The sequence below is a fragment of the Siniperca chuatsi genome, linkage group LG6 (assembly GCF_020085105.1).
Source record: "Siniperca chuatsi isolate FFG_IHB_CAS linkage group LG6, ASM2008510v1, whole genome shotgun sequence".
NCBI lineage: Eukaryota > Metazoa > Chordata > Actinopteri > Centrarchiformes > Sinipercidae > Siniperca > Siniperca chuatsi.
This window is the reverse complement of record NC_058047.1, coordinates 32490395-32512243: the sequence shown is the minus strand read 5'-3', so window position 1 is coordinate 32512243 and position 21849 is coordinate 32490395. Positions and strand designations below refer to the sequence as shown.

General features: G+C 41.6%; 1 protein-coding gene across 2 annotated transcripts in view; it reads left to right on the top strand.

The window, feature by feature from the left end:
* The window catches only part of LOC122877516 (cadherin-2-like), a 122283-nt gene that overhangs the window by 49736 nt on the left and 50698 nt on the right, over nt 1-21849 (top strand). For both annotated transcript variants that reach the window (XM_044199156.1, XM_044199157.1), the window contains exons 3-7: nt 8479-8708; nt 12385-12558; nt 16254-16409; nt 18602-18746; nt 18834-19006. In XM_044199156.1, coding sequence (XP_044055091.1) covers nt 8479-8708; nt 12385-12558; nt 16254-16409; nt 18602-18746; nt 18834-19006 — 878 coding nt within the window. The remainder of the gene's footprint in view (nt 1-8478; nt 8709-12384; nt 12559-16253; nt 16410-18601; nt 18747-18833; nt 19007-21849) is intronic.

Genomic DNA, 21849 nt, shown 5'->3' with positions numbered 1-21849 from the left:
GGACAATACATGAAAAAGCATTTCACTCGTATGCGACCAAAAAAGTTGAATTGTCCCGGACAAGTTATAACATTAATAGTCGAGCCCTGCATGTTTCACTCTCAAGCTTTGAAGCTAGCGAACTGACGTTAGCTAACACATGAACCCAGCCAACGTTAGCCTGGAAGCCAGGTTCATTCATTCATTTATTACCACAAACTGAACATTTGTTTTGTGAGAAAAACTGGCTTCCAGCCAGGCTAAGCCAACGTGACTTCCTAGCAAATTTGCCACAAGTTGACACAGCCGACTGCCCAGTAACACTGACTTAACGTTAGCAGATGTATATGCTTAGTTAACATTAGGACTTACAGATAGTGCCTTCAGGTGTCTCTTCAGGTTGGTTGTATTCTTCCCACCTAATTTGTCTCCGCAGGGCGTCTCTCCGTCTCCCGTCACTACAGTGCATTGTGTTTTTCTTTCTGCCAAATTCTAAATAAAATGTGTCCACAGATCTGTTCTTTCAATCTGATGTTGTTGTCATTAACTCGCTGTCAGTTTGGGACAGCATCTGCACACTTCACATCAGTCTGAACCACATGTCAATCAATGACAGGGATGCTCTGTTTAGATTCTGACAGACAGACTAGGCGCACAACTGGGGGGAAATATCATGCATTTTGCGAATGTCCCACCATTAACATTTTAGTCCTGTCTCGTCACTGAAAACAAAACATACATTTCTTCATAATTTTTATTATCAAAGATCTATTTTTATTGATTTATATCTATTTGTCAATGTCTCGTCTTCGTCATGGAAAAAAGGTCGTTGACGAACATTTTTTGTCGTAGTTTTCCTTAACGAAATTAACACTGATTTGAACTGGGGGCAAAGAGATGTGGCTTTTAACCATGAAATTTACTGAGCACATTCATATTCACCAGAGGATGAACCCTTTCCATTCTAGACAGTCCAGAACACCACCTTCAATCCCCCATTCCCTTTCCTGTAATGCCACCCTCAGGACAAACTTAATAATTGAACGCATGTTACTGGTAAGGATCCTACAATAACATAATTGTTAGAGCGTTGTTTGTCCCGTTAAACACTTGAATATTGTGTTTAAAGTGTATTTCAGCATCTATGGGCTTTTAAGTCTTGTTGTCTTTGTCAAATTAAGCAGCTTTGAAATATTTGTATTTGGAACTGCCTTGCCTTGACATTCGCATGACAGCAGCAAATTGCCATTTTTTATATGAAAGATCAAATATGATATTAAACAGTAATTTTCCTCCTAATCCTCACTTCAAAATGATAATAGTGCCCTCATGACCCCTCTGCCATGTAGTCACAGAGGAGTACTGTCATGAGACCATCAAGACAAAATTGTCCTTTTATTAAATTAAATGGATAAGATACATATTGATAGATTTAGTTTTCAGTTTTTAGATTTAGATAGTCAGTGGTTCTCAAACTTTCTTGGCTTGTGACACGTTAAAACAAAGTGACTTCCACCCTGTCAAGGTGTGTATATGGTGAACAGCTCAACCAGAAAATTATTTTGCCTTTTCAGCTTGTTTGATTTGATTCATCATCACAGGAGGCCTGAAGGCTGAAAACTCTTTAATATTTCACAAGAAAATAGAAAAAACAGACATGAAGTAGACACAAGTTTTTCTATGTCATGCATTATCTCAGAGAGGGCTCAGACTGAGTGCTGGTTTCAGTAAAGACTATCGGTTTCCTATGATCTGAACTTTGTTGTGTCTTGTGTCTTGTGCAGAGGCTTTGACCAGAAAATCTGAATTCCCCTGCACAGCAGTATAATTCTGTTAGGTGCTGATTAAACACAGACATTCTGCTGCACGCCAGAATACTCAGCTTATTTGGAACAACTTCAAACCTATTTGACCATTTTCTGCAAATGGAAGTGACCAAAGCATTTAGCATATGTTTCATCTAGGGCTGGGCAATATGGCTTATAAATAATATCTCAATATTTTTAGGCTATGCCATGATATACGATATATATCTCGATATACACATTTTCTTTAAAATAACTTACTGTAAATTCTCAAAGAGTGCAAACATATGATGATCTTGTAGAATATGATGCATTACTGTAGATTAAACTACCCAGTATATAAAGTAGTTAGAATGAGCTCAACCTTAAACATCTACAGCAGTAAAATGCAACATACACATTAATGCAGCAGTAACATTAATCCAGAAACATCAGATATAATAGGAAAACACTAGACACTAGACAGGGACCATTTTACTGCACTATGAGTACTTGCAGTACTTGTAGTGGAGTATTTTCACAGTGGGGTTGGTATACGTACCTTTGCTTAAATAATGGGCCTGAATACTTCTTCCACCTCTGGTTAGCAGTTAGCTCACCCATAACCCAACTGCACCTGTGTGTTACCAGCCTCCCCCTTTAAGGAAGGCAGCCATGTGGGTAACCAGCGGTGTTGTTGTGAAAGTGAGCCTTTCCCTTACGTTACTTAAGTCAGTGTGTAGATCAGCTCAAGTTGCAGTATAATAGTTACTGAAAGGCTGTGTGTTGTGTTTGCTGCCACAGAAAAGAAATTAAAAGTTCCTGTTTATGTAATGGTGCTACGGCATCTTCTTGTACTCTTCACAACAAAGTTGCTCCAGATTGTGAAATAGTAGTTACTTGGATGTAACTCCAGTTCTATGAGTACGTGTGGAGCCCTCTAATGACGAAGCGATACCTCTGGTGGAGTACACCCTAAGACCCTCAGGGGGCAGGCGACCCACCGTTTCATAACACCTGCGGATCACATCACAGGTCCAGTGAGCAAGGCGCTGAGCCGATAGGGCTGCACCCACAGTTCGACCGCCATGGCAGACGAACAAGCTGTCAGATCTCCTGAAAATTACTGTACGCTCCACGTAACACCTGAGTGCACGTACGGGGTGTGTAGATGCTCCTGCTCTTTGTTGGCCTGAGGAAGGGGAACGAAAGCCCTAAAGTGTATGATCCTAGATCTGAACGAGGAGGTGATGACCTTAGGCCTGAAAGCCAGGTTTGGTCGGAGCCTAACCGACTCTCCATCGTCACATACAGACAACCAGGAGGGGTGTGCTGACAATGCTCACAAATCCCCCACTCTCTTAGCTGAAGTCAAGGCTAAGGTTTGGCAGCTAGCGGTGTGGCCCACTCACGGTGGGCAAAAGCAAAAAATGGCGCCATTTTTGGGTGCACAATGTGCAAGCAGGGCTCCCCACAAGGTTGGGCGCGGAGGCCCATGGTCAAACCCTCGTCTGGGGCCCGGGAGGAGGGGGGAGGTAAGGGTGGCAAGGGGATATCCAGCCTCAAACAGGCCGGGCATATCATTCTGCGGGTAGCGGTGGGCTGCCTGCGGTTCCTCCTCCCTGAAGAGACTCGCTGGGTCCTCAGAGTCATAGACCCTGGTTATATAGGGGGAGGGCACCCTTGGGTGCCTACTACCCCCGATTGGGCAGTGTGTGGATATATCTTTTTTCAGGGTGGCGAGGCAGTGCCTTGGGGGGTAAACCTGTAGTGAAATAACAATAAATATTAAATAAATATTCAGTTATATCCAAGAAATACAGAAAAGCAAGAGTGCAGTCATTTGACTTCCAACCCTGCACATGGGCAGGAATACGCACAAACAGATACACACACACACACACACACACACACACAGACATTCAGGGAATCACAGCAACTCCTATCGCTGCTCACCACAATGTCTGTGGTTGGTTTTCCACAATCACGCTCGTCGTGTTTCTTTCTCTTCCTGTCTCTCTTTTCTCTGTCTCATAAGTGCTATTTCCATCCAGCCTCCACATTTCAAATCAACTTTTACAAACCCACTAAAAATAAACGGTGAATAAGGTGTGTTTTTATCAGCTGAGATGTGGAGAAGTGAATAAATTAGCATCCTGAATGTGAAACGCTACAATTAAAAGACAAAAATATGTGCTGATGAGTATTGTCCTTTAGTGCTATACAATGGCTTGAATTGATGGTCGGTTTCACCAGTTGAGATGGGAAACAAAGTGGCAGACTATATCAACTGTATTTACTTAACATTTATGCCATAACTAACTTGATAACAGCAACATGAAACTCTTCCCTGTTGTCTGGTCAATGTGCTTTCTGCAAGCTGATGTTGGTACTCGGCCCAAGATCATTTCTGAGGGAAAGGAAACACCACTCTAAATAAACACCACTGTAAGTTGGTGAGTGGACTGTGTTTCTACAGTGCAACACGACCAGCAGAGTGCTGAGTCATCTCCACTAAAAAGATCTGGCTGATCACATCATCATCGTCAATTTCAGGAGTCAGAATCTCTCAGTTAAACTTTTATGCATGTCTTATCAATACTTTAAGTTCATCAATATAACAGTTTTGAACTGGGACCCCCAGTATTTGGAGCAAGTACTCTGTGAAAAATAAGCTGTGCCAAATTACTAGACTACAGCTGTTATTTCAATATGTCATTTAGCCTACATATTTAATCAACATTTTGTATCATCTGCTGATCATCTCATTTTCAGGTTATAGCTTTTGATTGTAAACTTAAAGTGGTCATATTATGCTTTTTGGCTTTTCCCTTTCTGTTGTTGTGTTATATATCTTTTTTGTGCATGTAATAGGTTTGCAAAGTGAGTTACCCTCGAGTTAACGTCTCACTCCATTCTCAGTTGTGAAGCTGGTTCGGATTGTTGGAACATGTACGGCTGAACCAAAGCCATATTTACCGGTTGAAGCGGCTTTGTTTTGGATCACACTACCTTGCTCGTTAGGACCTGCCCCACTCTGCTTCTGATTGGCTAGTAGTCCTTACCTAGGTACAGCGCATGTGCAACTCCCACTAAAGATCGAATAGAAGCGAGATGCCTCACTCGTTAGCTAAAAAGGAGCGTTCAAGACACAGGGTGAAAAGAGGTGCTGCAGCAATGTGCAGTATGAGGAAAATATGGTGTTTTTTGAAAATTAAACCATGTAAACCTGTTCTGGTACACCCCCCAAATAAAATTATGAACCTGAAAATGAGCATAATGACTTTAAATTAGACTAGCACTAAACACTGCAGTATCTCGGCCGTCTCAGCCAAAAGAAGATATTACAGAGCTAAACAAAATGACAAACCGTTAAAATAATTTATAACTTTAGTTACTTTCAAATATTGAAAGCTTAACCTAATTAGATATGGTCAGGGATTCGAAAGGATCCTTAGTTAAGCCAATTCAATAAAGGATTCAGAATGTATCCACAACAATTCTGATCATTTATTTTTATTTTTTTGTCTTAGTGCAGCTGAGGATAGACAGGAAAGGGGTGGGGGATAACAGTCTTGGTACATGGGGCGTGCGCTCTACCAGATGAGCTTCCAGGGCGTCCCGATAAATGACTTATTATTAAAGTCATTTATCAATCAAAAATGTGACATATTCCTTCGGTCCCACCTTCTCCAATGTAAGGATTTGCTGATTTTCTCTGTTATATTACTGTAAATTGAATATATTGGGGTTTTGGACAGACAAAATAAGCCATTTAAAGACGTCACCTTAGGCTCTGGGAACTTGTGATGAGCATTTTTTATTTTATAGATTACTTGATTCATTGAAAAATTAATCTACACAATCTATAATGAAATGAGTCCTGAGCTGCAGCCATACATACAACTGTAATGCAGACTTACACGTTAAAATCGTAATGGAGACTTTTCTGAGGCTTTGTTGGACAGACATTCTGAAGACATTTCAAAAATGTAAGCTTGCCTTTGTAGTATCTTCATGAAGCAAACATCAAAACATTTTGTATTATTGCGGAAATCTTATCAAATTTCTCATTTCCATCCTCCTTTTCTGGTTTGATACTACATCACTTGTCAAAAGAAGTTCTTGGACAGAAACCAAGGCTGCAGCCTTCATCCTGTCTTTCCTCCAGCTAAGGTGGAAGAACCCATTCTGGATGCACTGACTCGTTGTTAATGTGCCGACTGTGATGAGCTGACATTTGCCGTTGACAGCTTTGTTCTGCATGAGTGTGCTGTGTCTGCTCAAATCACCCCGCGGTCAAACTTGTGATGATTTCCGGTGAAATGCAGTCACAGTGCTGCGTACCTCCCCCCAGGCATCACAAAAGCTATTTCCTCTCCGAAGGTAGGCTATACTTGGCAGACAAATAAAGAGAAGAAAATTGCAGGGAGAGAAAACCCTGCTGTTCCTGCTGAAAGCTGGTCCCATTTCTGACCGTTTATGGTTTTACTTCTACAAATCCCGCTTCAGCTTTGGGATTTACTGGCAGGCTAAACTCTCTCTGGCCAGGTCCATCGATCTCTGCTAATGCTCATCTAAAAGCAAGTCAGGCTTTACATGACTTTTTCTTGACTCTGTTACTCCAGCATCTAGTTTTTTCCCTTTCAACCTCTTAAAAGCCTTTTAATCCCTTAAATTTCCCCTTAAGCAGCTTTGAAGGGGAAAATATATAATCTGTATCTGCTTGTTCCATGATGGGTAAATAATTCAAACCCAGTGTGTTTTTTAAGGTTCAGATAAAAATATTCTAGGTGTCTTGAGCATCATTTAGTGCACTTTCATCCCAAAATTCAGTCTGACATACAGTGGTTTGAAAACGTGTTTGCCTCCTCTGAAATGCGGTGTTACTTTTACGCCAGATGTAATAGGAAAAATTTTACTTTTTGGAAGGTGTGTGTCCCATTACATCTACCATAAAAGTAACAGCATTTCAGAAAAAGAACATCATACCAACAGTAAAATATGGTGGTGGTAGTGTGATGGTCTGGAGCTGTTTTGCTGCTTCAGGACCTGGAAGACTTGCTGTGATAAATGGAACCATGAATTCTGCTGTCTACCAAAAACTCCTGAAGGAGAATGTCCGGCCATCTGTTCGTGACCTCAAGCTGAAGCGAACTTGGGTTCTGCAGCAGGGCAATGATCCACTTGATTGCAGTTGTTGCTGCTAAGGGTGGCCCAACCAGTTATTAGGTTTAGGGGGCAATCACTTTTTCACACAGAGCCATGTAGGTTTGGATTTTGTTTTCCCTTAATAATAACAACCTTCATTTAAAAACTGCATTTTGTATTTACTGGTGTTATCTTTGACTAATATTTAAATTTGTTTGATGATCGGAAACATTTAAGTGTGACAAACATGCAAAAAAATAAGAAATCAGGAAGGGGGCAAACACTTTTTCACACCACTGTATGTGATACTGTTTCCTTTGCAGGAAGGGTGGACTCAGCATGATTGGTTGTCTCCAGGTTGTTGCTCCCACACAAGTTGAATCTTTCTCACTTCCCCAAGTTGTACAGCTGGGCAACTGTTGAGTCTTGAGTTGTGGAGGATGGTGCCATGATGTTATTTCAAGGTTCAATTCACAAAAATGGCATTCTGTCCAGCTCCAGTGATAGGGTGAAGAGTTCGGAAAGAACTCAAAGTAGAGAAGATGAAGGCAGTCAGTTAAAGTGGTTCGGGCGTCTGATCAGGATGCCTCGAGGATTCCTCCCTGTGGATGTATTCCTGGCACGTCCAACTAGGAGGAGGAATACGTATCCCATCTGGCCTGGGAATGCGTTTGGATCCCCCAGAAAGTAAAATTGAAGGATGTCGGACTACCTTGCTTAGCCTGCTGGAGTTGTTTTTCATGGTTTGGGTGTGACCCCTTAGTGCCAATGAAAATCTTAATGTATCTATAAGTGCGAAGTCAAAGGCAACTGGACTTGCTTCAGATTCTTTAAACTTCTTCAGTTCTAACTGACTGGTGTGGAGTCCCAGGCATTTAAAGGTTCCCTGTGGAGGTTTTGACCTGTAGTCACACTATGAAGAACCTTTTTTTTGTATGAGTGGTTCCCCGTTTTGTTTGTCTCATGCATGCGAACGAGGATGTAAATGCACATGGGTGACATGATAAACAGTCCAGCCAAAGGTGTTATGCTATTCACAAATCTACAGGTGGCGGTAATGCGCCAAAATACACAGCAATGTTCCAACAAAGAAAGGGAAGAAGAAGACTGCTGGCTAGTAAACATGAATGTAAACAATTCAGGGTTCAAACTTTTAAGAAAAATAGGCTTTGCAAATGTTTTATGAGGAAGGGAATGCATTCAACAAGTTTGTTAGACCTAAAGGATACACACAGTGGTTTTGCTAAGTAACACTGAGGGCACAGGGCACCATTAACCTCTGCAGGCTGTGTTCCACGTTATTGAGCTCACTTGTGGGTCCACCTGGCTGTCATGTGAGGTGTTTGAGACATTTGCATCCTTCAATATTCACTTTCCTGAAATTTAGCCTGACGTGTGATATATGTAAACATGAACCCACTGGTGGATTAAACACCCTGTGAACTGGTTGCTGGGTGTATTTAGACATCTAACCTTATCACAATATAGCACACACCACTCACACACACAGCACATCACACAGGCGATTGATGGGTTTTTCTCTGCCTCTGTCTGTCTCTCGTAGTGAGCTTCATGGACTGCGGTGGAGGGAAGGTGTGGTTCGAGAATGGAGATTCTTCTGATTTCAGTGTGAGTGAGGATGGAGTGGTCTACGCCCTACGGCGCCTCAGCCTGGTGGGAAAGAGAAAAGCTGTGGTGGTGGTCTACGGCCGAGACCTGCAGTCCAAACAGGTCTGGAAGACCAGAGTACACCTCCACGTCCGTCCAAATGGCCACAACACAGCACCTGAACAGGTAACACAGTAGCAGTAATAAGCTGTTTCCATGTAGACCCACTTGTTTTCAGCAGTGTGCGCAAACCACTGTTCACTGTGAATAACTAAGAAAGATTCTAAAAAAGATTCTTCCATTTTCTCTTTATTTGACTCTGCGGAGCTGACAAATATTTGGTTGTAAAGGCTTCTTAACTTTCCACCATGATAAATTTGTATTTATGTGCGTTATGTGCATGTGTCCACTGTGTGGTAAAGAAAGGGCTTCTTCTTGTGGTTATTGAGAACAGTAAACTAAAACTAACATTATTGTCCCTAACTTTATCACTGTGCAGACACACTATTGTTATGAAGACAGGTGTGTTGATGCAGCATATTGACTGTAGTGTTGAATCTATTGGTTTTTTAATTGATTATTCTTAAATGGGAGAATTTGTTGTGTTTGTTTACATTATTTTTATTGAACACCTTGAACTGTTCTCAGGAAACTTGTGATGGACATTTATAGATTTGACTAACATTTTATAGATTAAATGATTAATAGATTATTAAAAAATAATTGATAGATTAATCAATAATAATAATTTGCTCATTAATGCATTTGTTAGCTTGGTTAATAGGCTCATAACACAGTATCATATTCAAGGAAGAACACTGGGCAGCTGAAGAGCTTATTCTATTTATTATGTTTTGTTAATTCCAAAGTCAGTGTTATTCATCCACTGTAAGTACACAACCCTCACTGTCTCCGAGTGAATATACAGTGCACACAGATCTACGGTCACTGAGCCATTAGGTATTTGAATAACTGTGAGTTCATTAACACACACAGAACCCGACAGCGTTGACACATACCTGGATCTGAGTCTGAGGATGCCAGCATGTGTGAAGCCTTTCTGAGAGAGAACTGTAATTTGTGACAAGTAGAATTATTAAACCCCCCCAAGGCTGCAGTAATGTTGGATGAACTATGTACAGATATGAAATCAGCTTTTCCAGCCCAGCAAGCGTCTGAGGTTGGCCAAGTGCTGATTGCATAGACAAAGTGAGTCAAACAGCCATCTGTTAGTTTGTTTCATGTACAACAGCGATAATAAAGCCCTCTGCATGTATTTAGACAAGACATTGGCCTTGATTGACTGTTCTTTTAAACACAGCTCAAAAATAGCTGGCTGCCATATGCTTTAGCTGCTATCAGCATCACTCGCTCCAGTCGGCGAGGAGGAGAATCACACAGTGAAAGAAGCTGTCAACAATCCTTCATAAGGAAAAGTCATGAGGAGCAGCCATGGCATTGAACAGCCAGTCATTTGCCAGGGGGGCAGTGTCAGCACTGTGGCCTTCAACTAAAAAGGCAGCACCAGGATTGTTATCAAATGAAACTCAAGAGTGAGACAAACATCACATTTACAGCCCACCAAGCTCCAAACGTCAATAAAATCAGTGTTTGGTTGACAGATCAGACCGTCAACATATTACAACACCTTAGTTATATGGAGTGTTGAGTCTTTGTCCTCTATGGTGGCCACCAAATTCTTTGAAATGCAAAATATACCTTAATTCTCAAATTGTTCTTATTCTCCAATGTATGAATCTCAACTACAGAGAGAAACAGGCTTTTATTTGAGAAAGTATTTGTTGTGGTGTGCCAAGCAGGAAAGCAGGAGTAGGACCCAAAATGCAGACATGTAGGCAGGGCAGGTGCAGATCAATGACTACATGGATTTTAGGCAGTCCAACAGAGGCAAAACAATTCAGACAGGGAGCAGGCAAAGTCCTAAATCCAACATCCATGCAAGGTCCAAGAGAAACCCAAGATAAGTTCAAAAGAATACACAGGAAACCAAGGTCAGAGTAAAGGAAGAACACAGACTAAAGATACTCAGGTAGGGCATGCAACGAGACACACACAATCAATGACAGGAAGCAAAACTACCAGACACATGAGGGAAGGAGAGTATTTCAAAATAAAACAGGAAATCAACTAGACACAAACCTAAAATCATGACAGTATTAGTGTGTATGTGTGTGTAAATGTATATTACACACTGGCCTTTAATTCTAATTCCCCCTGATTATAAGAATTAGTTTGAGTTTACTTTCATTAATTACATAACCATGTATGCCTATTGAGTAGTACTATATCAGCAGACTTAATGCCCAGTTCAAAGTAAAGTTCAGTGAGCTGATATACTGGGGCGTTGCGCTGGGAGCAGCTGAGTGGAAACAGACACGTGGCTCAGAAGGAATGGAAAAAGAAAAGTATTGTGAGGGAACGGAAAAGTAGCCCTCAGAAAAGTTCTCGCTGTGACCTTTGGGGGGCTCCGTAGATTTCTGATCTGCTTCTGTCTTCATTTTCTGTTGATACAAATTAAAACTTCCTCCATGTTTACATGTTGTCTTGATTAGAGTCAGGTCATACTTAGCTCTGTACTGCTCTGTTTCTCCACTGAACAGAGTTATTGTTTTCATTCAGTAAATAATTCCACTTCTTCTACTTTGCTATTCGATTGCTGTTCAGCTACTCCCATTGGAACGCAACACTTCCCTCACAAGACTTCCAGAACCTCACAGAAAATATATAATCCTCCCCCTTTCCTGGCAGGCTTTTAATGTGAAACATTGTGCAGGAAGTATTGCATTTCATTGACTAGCTTAACAACAATAAAGAGAATGTCAAAAGAGAAAGCATTGGAAATAATTAGTGAATGAAGACAGTGTGAGACATTATGGTTCAGGTAATTTTGCTGGAGGAAAAAAATAAGTTAGTTACAAATAGACACAACAGGGAAATAGAAGAAAGCATCAACTCATTCAAGATTAATATTCAGTTATGCACATGCTCACGAGCTCCTAACAGCAACAGAGCCACAGTAAGGAATAACAAGTTATACACATGAATCTGGGTCACATCACTTTGAATGCCCTACATTAACTTTGAGCCTAGCTAACACACATTCATATGAGGCAAAATCTGTCATTAAAATAATCCACTCTTACTCGTGTGCAGTTGTATTTTTCCAGTGGCATCAGATCATTCTTGTTAACTGTACATAAAACTACAATAAAAATATTTGAATCACAAAAATATTTTAAAAATTCAATTCCCTTCACTCCATTTCTTTGCTCTGCTGAATGGAACTGTTTCTTTTTTTGGTTTGTGTTAGGAACTTACTTGATTAGCTCTCATGTAATCTCCTGATTACTCTCCTTTTGTATGTATTTTTACAATGTGTTCTATAAATTATTTAGACTTCATGTCACTGATGGATGTATGAGATTTATTATAAATAATAATGAAATTTAATTGAATCGAAGGATTACGAAAGCTGCTGAAAACACCCATCCCTTCCTCCAGGTCGGGCTGAACTCCCCATGAGCAGCAGGTGAACTGTGGGAGGCCTTTTCCTTATCATCCCCTGTGAACCCTGCAGTGTAGCTGCTCACTGGCCAGTCATGCAGATTTGTGGTTGCATAGCACACACACACACACACGCTGACAGGTGGTGGTCATTTATCAGAGGCACTATAATGAGAGCGTTAATCCAAGCCACTGAATGAGGTCAGAAATTCCCTGAGTCACCAAGCGTTGTCAGCAGGCTGGCTCTGCAGCTCAGCCGTGCTGTGTGTGCGTGCGTGTGTGTGTGTGTGTGTGTGTGTGTAGCCCAGTACACAACACTTGTTTACTGTCTCTGCAGGTAAAGCCCAGTGATGCAACACTGACTCAGCGGGTACCAGAGATCTTGTTTCCATGGCGCAGCGTGGTTGTCAGGGGTGATGGCACTCTGAGGCGGGTGAAGAGGGACTGGGTCATTCCGCCTATCAACGTCCCCGAGAACTCACGAGGACAGTTCCCTGAGGACCTAGTCAGAGTAAGACACACACACTCACAAAAGCAAGCCTATCTTACAGTAACTGCGAGGACCCTTTACTGACTAGCCCTCAAGCAAGGAAACAAGTAAAATAACACATTCATTCCAAGGTTAATACAAAGTGCTTCACATTAAAGGCACATGCACATACAACCCTAACTGTAATTAAAACAAATGAAATTTAAAAAGACAACCCCAACAAATACACAGGAAACAGGGAAATATTGTTAGTCTGCTTTTAAATGATAACACTGAGGCAGACCTAATGCAATCTGACAGAGTATTCCAGCAGCTGGGAGCATAAAAACTGAAAGCAGCTTCACCGACTTTGCATTTAACTCTTGCAACGTACCAGATGACCTTAGAGGTCTGACAAGCCAGTCAGAGATGTACCGTGGAGCAAGGCGATGCAGGGCTTTCTAGACAAGCAGTCAAATTTAAGTATGAATTCTAGAATGAACTGGAAGCCGATGCAGACATCTGAGAACTGGTGTACCGTGATGAAGTTTTCTCTGAAAGCAGCATTCTGAATGAACTGTAGTCGGCCCACAGTCTTGTCAGTGAGGAGGGCATTGCAATAAGCAACTGGAGATGAAAGCATGAACTGGTTGGCGTCCACCTGTGACAAGAAGCCTCTTACTTCAGACACATTGAAAGGCAGTTTGCTGACACGTCCTAGAAAGTATGATCACCCTTAGCAATTACAGCCAGGTTTCTGACTGTCTGCTACTTTACAGGGACCTTAAAGGCCAATAGAACCATATTTTTTGTAGCTTCGGCTTGGCACCAACAACCAGACGCTGTTTTTGTCAGTAGGACGTTCAGGTACAACCAGTTATGTCTTTAATATACTCAACTAGTGATTTAATGTGGCTCAGGCTTTCATGGGACAGGAGTGTTTAAAAGCATAATTATGCAGAAAACCATTAATAAACTGAACAACAGCAGAACAATAACTGAGCCCCGGGGGACACCACATATAATGTCTAACTCTTTAGACATAACGTTCTTAACCTTTACATACTGTTCAGGTCAGATTTGACCTGTTTTGACATTTGACAGCATTAAAAACACCCTACATGCCATTCTTTTAGCCTGGATTTTGATGACTTTTCCCAAAGTGACCCAAAATGCTCAAAAATGAAAATATATAAACATGTTTATTGTATTGATATCAAATACCTCTATTACTCTTGACAGTACATGCACCTCCGCTTATTATTACTATTACTTATTACATATGTGGTGACACTGTATTTTATACTGTACTTTCATCATCAACCAGTAAACCCACTTGGTATTCGACACTTAGTTTATCTTATACTTATACCGACATGATACTTATTTATTTTCTGACCTGTTTTATAGTGTTTATAGTGTATCATATCGTTTTCTAGTACTTCTCCTGTGTGCACTGACGTAAAGGCGAGCTACTGTAACAAAGAGTTTCCCTACGGGGATCAATAAAGTATTTCTGATTCTGATTCTGATTCTGATGTTATACTTTTGTACAGGTGCTACACATTTTTGTACATTGAGGCTGTTCCGGGTCAGATTTGACCCGTATCTATTGAAATAGATTTTAGATCCACCAGTGTGTGTCAAATCAAGGAACATGGTGGTTTAAGGGAATCTTGAAACTGAAACTGTGCATGCCATGTGTATATTTGTTATAGGACAGTAGTGACAGAGTACACTGTCACGAGAACTGCCCAGGTTCCCACCGAGTCAGGCACCTGTTGGTCTCTGAAGCGTCATGGGGGAATCTGGAAACAGTCTAGTCAGAGCTACAGAACCTCCACACATAACAGAACTGTCGTGTCTTTTTCATTCTGCATTTTATCATGCATCCAGCTAGCTATGTAGCTACATTACAGATGAAATAACTATGTGATACTTGAGAATGGAATTTCATACTTGACCTTGGTGAACAGTATATGGAAGAAAATAATCAGCTAAAATGTTTCACCAACTAGCTTGCGCAGCTTTCAACTGCATCTCATGGTGTTCATTCTGCATATGGAGATGGCGAGGTGTCATCACCTGACCTACAGCAAGTATGGAACCTTGAGATGCTACTGAAAGCTCCTTTTTTATTTATGTTTTTAGCCTTTATTACAGACAGTAGAGAGAGATGACAGGAAATGAGGGAGAGATAGATGCGACAAAGGTCCCCGGCTGGACTTGCGTTGGGGACGTTGTGGTTCATGGTCGGTCTTACCCTCTAAGTTACGGGAGTGCCGCTATAAGTGAACTTATGAGTTTAGATTATTTTGTTAGATGAGCTAATCCCAAAGCTCCGAAGTTAACTTCCATGCTCAAGTATCACACTGTTATTTTATCTCTATAAACTGCTACACAGTCACTGCATAGCTAGCTTATTACATGTAGCGTACCACCTTGGTTAGGTGACTGTTTCACAGTTTATAGAGATAAAATAACCAAGTAGTAGTCACTGTGACGCCACCCATTGCTTTACCGTTTTGAGGCCTCAGTGACCGGAAGTAACCATATTTGGACAAGTTGGTGGAGCTGAGGTGCATAGCAAACACTAAGTTATCAGCTAACGCTAGCACTACCTAGATTAGCAAGGTGCATCCGTAATTCACATTAACTGTGATATTAATTGTGATGCTAATTTTGGCTAGCGAAAAACAGACTTGAAAATGTACTTACCGGAAAAAATGAACAGCCGACTCCTAGAGTGTCTTTTAGTCCAACTGAACACTGAACAAGACATTTTTAGACCAACATGTTACAGGTAACTTTCATGAACTGAATACACACTGTGAAAGGGTCAAAGTTCTTAGACGAGAACACGACAACAACAACAACAACCAAAAACAAATTCACGGCTAGTTAAATGTACACAGTGCAGTGGATTCCCATCGCCTCTATCCTGATCCCCCCCGTGTTTTCTGTGTAGATCTTTTGTGAAAGTTTAGTGCTCCTGTTGGCAGGAATATTATGAGAAGTACCTCCACATGTATTCTTTCCCACCCAAAATTCTGCAGATAACACTGCTTTCTCTTTTAAGTGGATAAAATGTTCAACTCAATCATACAGTTGATACAACATGAAATGATTGTTGTAGTTAAAAGGTGCTTGAGTTGAATTTGTTTATCGCCATATTCATCCGCTGTCTTTTTTTTGTAAACATGGTTGTGCGCACGTTGAGACTTGACTTTACTGTGCTTCCTTCCTCTTCTTTGTTTTGATCATATGGACAGCGCTCAGGATATTACAGGTGCACCAGGCGTCACAGTTTATTTTGACTTAAGTTCAAATCTGGTTTTCTGTAGTTATGTAGCAGCAGCCTCGAGCATTTGCTGAGTGTTGCCTGTGCAAGCCTAAAATCAAACTGACATAAGAGACACATCCAGGTCAAACTGAGAAAGTTTAGCTTCACTTGTATATTATTGTATTTTTACCTTTAAACAGGCAGCCATGCTTACTGCTCCCAAAACTGACAGCAGTAGATGCAGCAGAAACACACAAGGAAGTGGAAAAATGATGTTTATTTTGTGCAGGCACTTTTACATCGGATGTGCTTTTGATCCAGTTACTCCATTATTTAGTACTCACCACAGTAATTGTTGTTCCAGCTCTGTCGTCCTCTTTTCCTGTTTATAGTAAATTAACTGTAAATTCTTCTATGCCCTTTCCTTCTCTTCCGCTGTCTGTCTGTGCTTCAGATCCGCTCAGACAGGGATAAGAACCGGATGTTGCGTTACAGTGTGACGGGCCCCGGGGCCGACCAGCCTCCGACCGGCATCTTCATCATCAACCCAATCTCGGGCCAGCTGTCCGTCACCAAGCCTCTGGACAGAGAGCACATCTCCAACTTCCATGTAAGAAACAGAATCAGAAACAGCAAAGCAAATGTTTAACGTTTAAGTCCAAATCACAGTACATTTGGATTTTCTTTGGCTTTTTACTTACAGACAACATTACGGCTGTCTATTTTCTTTTGTTCTTACTACTTACAAGGCCAGAAGGAAACTTTGCTGTTGTCTAGTTAGCGTGTTCTCCGCAAGCAGGTTTCTGTACTCGGCCAAGAATTAAAACCCTGTCGTGATTTGGCTTAATATAAGTTAACAATTCAGAGAATTCCCTGATGAAGGCATTTGATTGTTTTGGGGTCTGTAAGTCAGGGCACAAAGGACAGAGGCCTTACTATTCATTTTGAAGCATAATGATTCAAAGGATGTAAAGTGGCCACAACTGAGTTAGAATGTCGCGGGGGTCCAGGTTGTAATTGTGGTATTAGCCCTTATCAGTCGGAGCATTAGTGTTTCTGCCTTCTTGGCCAAAAGAAGGTGATTACAGCTCAAATGAATCTTTACATTTAAATCATTTCCAGATAAATGTGGCAAGTTGAACCTAAATGGGGTTGATAAGGAATTCAAAACTGGATTCAAATCACATAAAATGCAACGCCGACCCTAACACTTACAGTCTATTTACTGAAAAAAACAGCCTCCTGCTTACCTCGATGGGTGAATCTGCTCCTGTCTGCCTCGCCACCTTGGTCGCATGTCATCATTTTTATTTTCATCTCTGCTGGATAAATGCTCTCATGCACAGAGATGAATAAGACATTCTTTAAAAAAGACTCACTATATCTAAACCAGCCACCTCCGAGAGCAGAGCCTAACCTTTTGATCTGTAGGAATGCTCACACACAGCTCACACGGGGGATGGAAACCTGGAGTCGCAGCAGGCCCATTTGCATTTAAGCCGTCTGATGAATATTCATGTGATTGGACGTAGTTGTCAGAGCTGGGAGCTGGGATTGGCTGGCATGTTTATTCATGAGGGAGGCTTGGGCTCTGTGAGAGCCTCATACAGTTGCTTCCTACGCTGTAACGGAATGACTTATCCAAGGCTAATCAATAGCTATATTAGCTATTGATTAGCATCTTTGACCATTTTATGCTAAGTCAATACATCTCACAGGCCTGCTTTTTTAATTGGGAACCTCAAAGACGGTTTTATGATTCTTTATTTTCGAAATGACATTATGTTCGTTGAAGTTATATAAAAACTCGGAATGTTTTGTTAGACATGTTTTCGTTGCTCTGTAAATATTTCTCTTTTGCACTTTTTCAGTAGTTTTCATGATTTTGATATTCAATCTTTGAGCTGATTTTAAAGCCTAATATTGATTACATTTTCCACTGTATAGTTTCCACGCTCGAACCTGCAGCGGCATGCTACTGCACAACACATCCTGATGAACATTAGGCTGCTAACAAGTATAACTTGAAAAAGAATCAGGGGCACATTGTTGACATCAGCTTGTGAAATTATGCAAGTCTACGCTGCAAATATGTCACTCCAAAGTGCTTCTGCTTCTTAGAAAGTTGTTTGCCGCTAAATGTTGATTACACTAGTTTTATTCACGATCCACAAATAGTTGTTGGATTACCATGACATTTTCTACAAATATTCAAGGCCCCCAGATGATGAATCCCACTGGATGATCCTAGATTGGTGATTCCCCTAACTTACTTAAACATCTCTTCATGGACTGGCACAAAATTCGATATAAACGGTCGTGTTCCCCACAGGAAGCGTTGTAATTAACTTTAGTAGTACCCTGACTTTCCATCCAGCAGGTCAAAGAACAAGCAGAACCAACTACATTCCCATCGGTCTCAGCTGTACTTTGTTTTTAATGTGAATTATCCAATCTTAGCAAGCTAATAGTAAACATCACCTGCTAAACATTCACATGATAACATTGGCATTGTGAGCATGTTAGCGTGCTGATGTTAGCATGCAAGTACAGCCTCACAGAGCTGCTAGCATGGCTGGAGACGTTTTAAAATGGACTTTTTTGGACAGTCTGGGTTGTTTTTCTCCTGCGATGTGCCGAGCCTGAGTCTGCCCCCGAACAAGTACTACTAATGAACAAACACTTTACAGCACCTAGAGTTGTACGTGTGATCAAGGAATACTAAATTAGTACTCCACATTTGTGTCAGTGGCCTTACCTCAGCCCCTTAACCTGATGGTGTGTGTGTGTGTGTGTGTACAGTTGCGAGCACATGCTGTGGACCTGAATGGGAATCAGGTGGAGAACCCCATCGACATCGTCATTAACGTCATCGACCAGAACGACAACAGACCAGAGTTCACACACACCATCTTCAACGGCTCAGTACCAGAGGGATCCAAGCCTGGTGCCAACACACACACACACACACACACACGCTTGTAACTTGTGGATTTAATCCTTCTTTACTGACGTGTTGTGTGTGTCCCTGCAGGATCCTTTGTGATGACAGTGACAGCGGTGGACAAGGATGATCCAAAAACTGCCAATGGGATGCTGCGATATAAGATCCTCTCCCAGAATCCCCAGAGCCCCTCCTCCAACATGTTCACCATTAACAACAAGACCGGTGACATCATCACTGTGGCAGCGGGCCTCGATCGGGAGGTGTGTGTGTGTGTGTGTGTTTGGGTGGACATTTTGTAAGGCTCGTCCCTAACCCTTATGCAGCAGATGCTTCTCAGCCGGTGAATGTCTGTCCAGTGTTTCCTGCAGTGTAAAGACAGCTCCCAGCTTTCGGAGCTTTCAGATCCTTCAGAATGATCTGTCTGCTCCGAGGCCGTGCTGTTTGCATGCCAGCCTACAATCATTCTGTTTTTTGAAGGATTCGTTAATCAGCTCGAAATCAATCAAGTCTGCTTCCTACTTTTTTCTCCTACTTTCACAGGTTTGTTGTGGTACGTTTAGGAAAATGTAACACATCTTTACATTCTGAAGACACAATTAGAACCATGTCAGTTGTGTCTGTATATTCATTCAACATGTTTCCCACTAATCTTCAAAGGTTAATTCCAGTTTAATACAACTTGGCTCTTTTTGACAAAATACAACTTAAAAGAAAATGAACTTAAAAGTCCACTCACTAGCTTTTTCTGGAGCTCAAGGTCTTTGTCTGCGGATGGAGTTTCCTTACGCCCGGGCCGCCCCGCCTCCTGCACTGCTGCAGCTCGCCCGCATGTGCTGTCCACACCGACAGCGCTGCTGCTGCCAGCCCTGCCTTTCTACGCCGAGTTTGCCTTTGATAATGGCCATCAATAATAGAATCTTTTATTTCATTTCATTATAAATTTCATTTATATTTAGTTTAGACAGAAAAAGGTTAAGTAGTGTGTGCTCAATTGTAAAAAATTAATAAAAAAAATATACAGAAATCCCTCTTCACTTAGCCTGGGTTTGTTTAAAAGCCATTTCCGGGGGGCGGGGGGGTTGGATTTATGTGCTACAGGTTTTTGGTATGATGTCAATATGACAATCAACAGATCATTTTCACTGTTTGTTTTTGCTGAGAACTGCGTGCGTCACGTGGAAAATATAGGCGACACGGCGAATCTCTAGATGACGCGGTGCTCACGCGGGCTGTGTGGCTGCGCTAACCTGTTAACATGGGCGCCGACATGAAAGCAAGAGGTTCCGCGACGGGTGCTAGTTGTCATGAAGATCAGAATCAGAAATACTTTATTGATCCCTGAGGGGAAACTCTTTTAGATGATGGATCAGTTGTCATCATGTGACCTAAATATGGGACTTAAAGGGGACCTATTATGCTAAATTCTAGCTCTATATTTTTATTCTGGGATTCCACTAAAGTTGCTTTGCGTGATTCACAGTTCAAAGAAATCCTTATTTATCTTATACTGGCCCTTTATGCAGCCCCATACTCTGTCTGAAACAAGCTGTTTTAGCACCTGTCACTTTAAGGCCCCCCTCCCTCAAAGCCCACTTTCGTCTGACTTCGTCACACTTCCTGGAAGCCTGCCGAGAGGCAGCGAGCAGCTGTAACCAGTTTTCTTTATACACCCGCTGCTGTGAGCCGCACCGCGCATTGTCTTTCGGTGAGCTTGACGGCTATGACAGCTACAGTAACTTAGCTTGGAAAATAGCAATGTGGGGCACTGAACTGGATGAATTTACTGTTTATCAGACCACAAATGAGACAAGAATTAGGCTGGAAAAGCGATAGACGCTGCCTGAGCGGAGTGTATCTGAGGGCCAGGCTTCACTGCTTACTGTACAAAAACACACAACTTTAACTATAACTTTATTCACTGATTTTGGTGAAACTGGATCGTGTTTTATGGAGAAAATATTTTCTGGTTTTCCCTCTGATGTCCTTCGGCTGCTCTGCCTCAACTCAGGAGTTTCCTGATGGACAGATAGCTTTAACGTAGCCCAGGTGGTCCTTTCAGCTCAGCTGACTCCGGCTGGACTGGGCAGGACGGTTGTTGTTTACACCGCTAGCACAGGAGCATTGGACCGCCGGGAGGAGGAGCAGAAATACTTCCATCTTTCCATCACGAAACAAACTAACTTTCACCCTCACTACCAAAAAAGAACTTTCTGCGAGACAAACTGAACAACCTCCACAAACTAGTCCTGAGCAGAGCAGTGTCGCACAGCCAGACCCGTCTCCACACCTCACTCTAGCGTCATGAGCAGAGCGGTGGAACGACACACTGAGCCAGCGGCTGGATGGGCCTCGCTGGCGGGCTCGGGCCAGCTAACTTCCGGTTCAGCCCGGTGTTCAGAGCAGTCTGAAGCCTTTTTGCTCACAGGGATTACTTTTACATACGTTTACCTCATTATTTGAAACTTTGGACACATTTAATATGAACATCTGACATTGTAACATTATATATATATATATATGACAGAAAATAAGGAAAAGCAGGAAAATAGGTGCCCTTTAAGTTCTGTGACAGCAGCTGGTCCTATATGGGTTAGTGAGTGTACTGTAGAGTTAAGATAATTTTGTCAAACTATTTCCAAGTTCAGAAATTAACTTTCATGCTCAACTTGGATCTTATTTTCATAGTTTTGGCCATCATTTCAATAAGTTATGATAACTCAACAATGTAATCTGAGATCTGGAAACATTACTACAATGAATTCCAGTGGGACAAGAAACACAAGCGTTCAAACAGTCAGACAGGTTGTAAACAAGCCAACAAATAATGCAAATAATGGAAACCACTATAATCCGCTAATAATCCCATGACGTCTGAGCAAACTTAATCTGCTGATGAAGACTAGGTGATGCGGTCAAAAGCTCGAGAACAAGCAACTAAGTGGATGTTGAGTGGAGATTTTCTTTCAAAGTCAAGAAGGAACTGTCAACTTAATTAACCTTATTGTTTAAAATGTGTTGAATTTGTTGTTGTAATTAAGGTCTAAAATATATATTCCAAATCTTTAATTTTAGAGAAGGAAGCATTAAATTTGATCTGGGACAC